The following is a 3,590-nucleotide window of genomic DNA, read 5'->3' on the forward strand; positions in this document are numbered from 1 at the left end:
TAGAAGTACTGTAAATCTAGTAGAGAAAAATTACAGTTAGAAGCAATGACTGGGTAATGAAGCAAGAAAAAGTAATTTGGAAATAAAGCTCCAACAGCAAAGCTGGGGTTAGATCAAGCAATGTTGCCTGCCTGGATACTTCCTGTTCTGATTCAGAGGTTTGTGGAGGAAGGAGGGTCAACTGACCCTGGCTAGCCATTCTGGTGACAGGGAGTGGGTAGAGGTTGTCATTGGAGGTTACAGGCCAGCCTTAACATTTGGTAAATGAGAAAAATCAGTTAAGACATATTGGCTAATCCATTACAAAGTAAAGTTAGCAAGAGGATTCCAGAATTCCCTGACAAATGCACAGTAGCACATGAATGTGCACATGTGATGCTGGACCACTTTATCTAAAAAAAAAACGATTAGGGCAGTGTCTCAGCCCATGGTTTGCAACCCAAGTGGGTTGCAAGAATATATGAAAGGGTTGTAAAACAAACTTTAGAATTGGATTAAACTTTAAAAATGGATCCTTTTTAAAAAAAGAGGAAGTCATGAAAAACTGTTTTTCCTTTGCAAGCCGTCAGTTCCAGCCTGAAAGGGGTGCTTGCCCCCCAAATGTTCTATACCCCTCCCCTTGCCCCACACACTGTGGGGGTTGTGGCCTGGGGGAGGCAGGTAGCAGGTCAGGAGTCCTGGATCAGGACTGGCCAATGTTTACAAGTGGGTCCTGGTACCAAAAAAAAAAAAAACCCCAAAAAAACCACTGGATTAGATGGCTATAGAAGAGAACAAGCTCACTTTTTGCCAGGATAAAGAAGTCATCCCCACTCAAAATGGGGTCTCAAGTTCTTTAGTGTCAATCAAATCTCATTTCTGCTTTCAAAAGAAACTCATCAAGCTGCAATATTTTGTTGCAAGAAATTTTATTTCAGATGCCATTCTCCTTTGTCTTCTTGTTGGTGGTCACCTCAGTTTAAAAGCAGCGGATGGCTAACATGCATGTGGAGAACAAAAAGGTTGGACTAATACTAACTGGTAACATACAACGTGTACAGCATTTTATTTTGAAAGACTATGAATACAATGAATATACATGTTTTGCATCTGTCATTTGTATGGCACCATAAAAAAATTTCTAAACTCATCTGACCTGCTGCTCTGGAGTAACAGTGGGGCTACAAGGCCCATGCAGGCACTTTGGTTTTTATGAATATTTCCTGAGAATACTTGCCTCTCACAACATTAAAAATACAGTATAAAAATAATGCATCTTTTCATAGTACCTCTTCAACACTGCTAAGAATAAAGTTTCTGTATTTTGTTCTTTGGGATTTAAAGCTGCTGGTTCATTTTTAAAAGTGCAAATTCTGCTGGGAACAAGTTTCTGGAGATTTCTCAGGGTACTGTGCTCTGCACAAGACTGAGCTTCTGATCTCACTCCTAAGGAAGGCCTGTATTTTGTGAGAACCTCATTCTTGACCCCACCCTCCCTAAACCATGAAAAAAAGCTATCTAATGATGGTTGGCAATATCCCATTCCTCTTACTATAGCTGCAGTTCATAGAATGCCAGAGCTTCCATCATTCAGCTGTGAATACACGTTTACATTTCTGTCTGAGAGACTTTTGCAATAGCTCCATTTTCATACGCAGTTCCTTCTTTTCCTATCTCCATCTCTTTCTTTTTCTTCGCCTCTTCCTCATCAAGTTGGGCTTCAACCTCAGCAGGATCCACATAGGTATAAAAATATCCCATGATGGCAAAAATGATGCAAACTGCCAATAGCAAAGCGGCAAACAGCACATATTCTGCCCACTGTAGAGAAACAAGAGTGTTAAAAAAGTTAACGTCTATAGAGAACTATACTATTTACTCTTCACAAACAGACTTAATAAATCAGTTCTAACAATGGAAGATGTTTATGTACGTTTTATATGCATTAGATATACTTGCCTCCTTTTAAACTAAATTCAGGCATTTCTGAATATGACCAGTAAAACAGATTATTTCCCTTTAGAAATATACATGCATGCACGCACACACAGACTAATGACATTATCCGATCACTGCCCAAGTTAAGGTCTATCCATCTTAGAAGTCCAAACTAACTACCTAAGGCTAAGAACAGATTTGGATTACTCCTGGGACAAAGCCTTTTTTTCCTAGGGTCCTAGAGACATACAAGTCCATTGTCCCACTTTAAATACCTGTGAAGTATCCAAGATAAAAAAAATTTTCCCCAGGGCAATCAGGGCTAATTTGAATTAAATGTAATTGAGTGTATAAGCAACTGACTGTCTCACACCTGCTTTGATGCAAGTCAAAGCCCAAGACAATCACACCTGGAATAAACCCAATATCTATTTTTACCTTAACATACACCTGTGAAGAAAAATTAGATTCAAGAGACTGAAACATGGAGAAGATTCTAAAGTGACCTCTTTCAGGTAAATGTCAGAGTGACACTGATTGCTGGAGGAATAACTGACCAGCTCCATCTAGAAAGGACTTAGCCTAGATGGAGTTACCTAGAGCATCATCCTACTTCTATGGAGGCCAACTGCAAATTCAGCTAAATTTCAGTGACAACAGGACTGAATAGTGAGTGAAACTGAAACCCTCAGTTACTCAAGCCTCTTCAGAAGGCCCTTAAAAACAAAACAAAAAAAACCCACAAAAAACTATGGTTTTGTCTTGCTGCTTAGCCCTAGCCAGGGTCAAGAATGCCACAATGGCCTGAATTCAATGCCACAACGGCTCCTCCTTTCTCCTCAACTGCAACCCTTCCGATCAATGTGGCTAGTTTCTGAAGGCATCTAGATCTGTTGGGCTAGCAGAACAGGAGCTCTTAAACAAGGCTTGAGCTTTAAATAAATAAATAAAATAAATCAGAAGCCAGAATGTGAATCTATAAGGCTGAGATCCAAAGAGGTGGAAGCATTTCAAAATGCATTTAATGGGCCGGCCTGATAGGACAAACACAGGTCAGCCCAATACTTCTAACCTTTGTACTAGTCTCACTATCAGTAGTCATTTCTGTTGTAGCGTTCCTAAAAGGATTGCTACTATAAAAAGGAGAACTTGGTTAAACCTGAGTCATGAGCAGGAATTGGGGTTTCCCCATTTCCCATTGGGGAGGCGGGGGGGGGAAGAGAAAGTGTGAATTTCTTTTTTTACTAGAGAAATCCGCGGATTTTCCACTTTTGCAAAGAGCTCTTGCAGGCTGGCCAGAGGGGGAGGGAGAAGGGGGAGGGTCGGGCCCGAGCCACTGAGGCAGCCAAGCTCAGGCTCAGACTCACCCTTCACATGGAGCATGGAGGTAAGTGGGGCAGGGCTGGGGAAGATGGCTGGTGGGTGCTGCCGGCCCCAGGCAGCACATCTCATGCCCTGGCCCTACTCCCAGCTGCGGGCAGGGGTGCTTCTCTGCACAGGGCTTTGCAGGCAAGAGGTGCGGGGTGCAGTGTGGTGGTACCCACCACGTGTGGGCCAGCTGGGCAGCATGTCTGCACCTGCCCAGGGGAGGGGGAGAGGGAGGCTGGCATGTGGCCGGAGCACAGCTCCACAGCCAACTTTGCAACCACAGCGAATGTTGGGGGGGGGGGGGG

At 43.0% G+C, this 3,590-nt stretch overlaps 1 protein-coding gene across 1 annotated transcript in view; it reads right to left on the reverse strand.

Annotated features, from left to right (window-relative positions):
- Positions 1-891: 891 nt before the first annotated feature.
- The window catches only part of SLC15A1 (solute carrier family 15 member 1), a 74,936-nt gene continuing 72,237 nt past the window's right edge, over positions 892-3,590 (reverse strand). Inside the window, exon 23 of the mRNA XM_019525530.1 lies at positions 892-1,800. Coding sequence (XP_019381075.1) covers positions 1,588-1,800 — 213 coding nt within the window. The 3' untranslated portion in view covers positions 892-1,587. The remainder of the gene's footprint in view (positions 1,801-3,590) is intronic.

The sequence above is a fragment of the Gavialis gangeticus genome, unplaced genomic scaffold, assembly GCF_001723915.1.
Source record: "Gavialis gangeticus isolate Ggan-Ray unplaced genomic scaffold, GavGan_comp1, whole genome shotgun sequence".
Taxonomy (NCBI): Eukaryota; Metazoa; Chordata; order Crocodylia; family Gavialidae; genus Gavialis; species Gavialis gangeticus.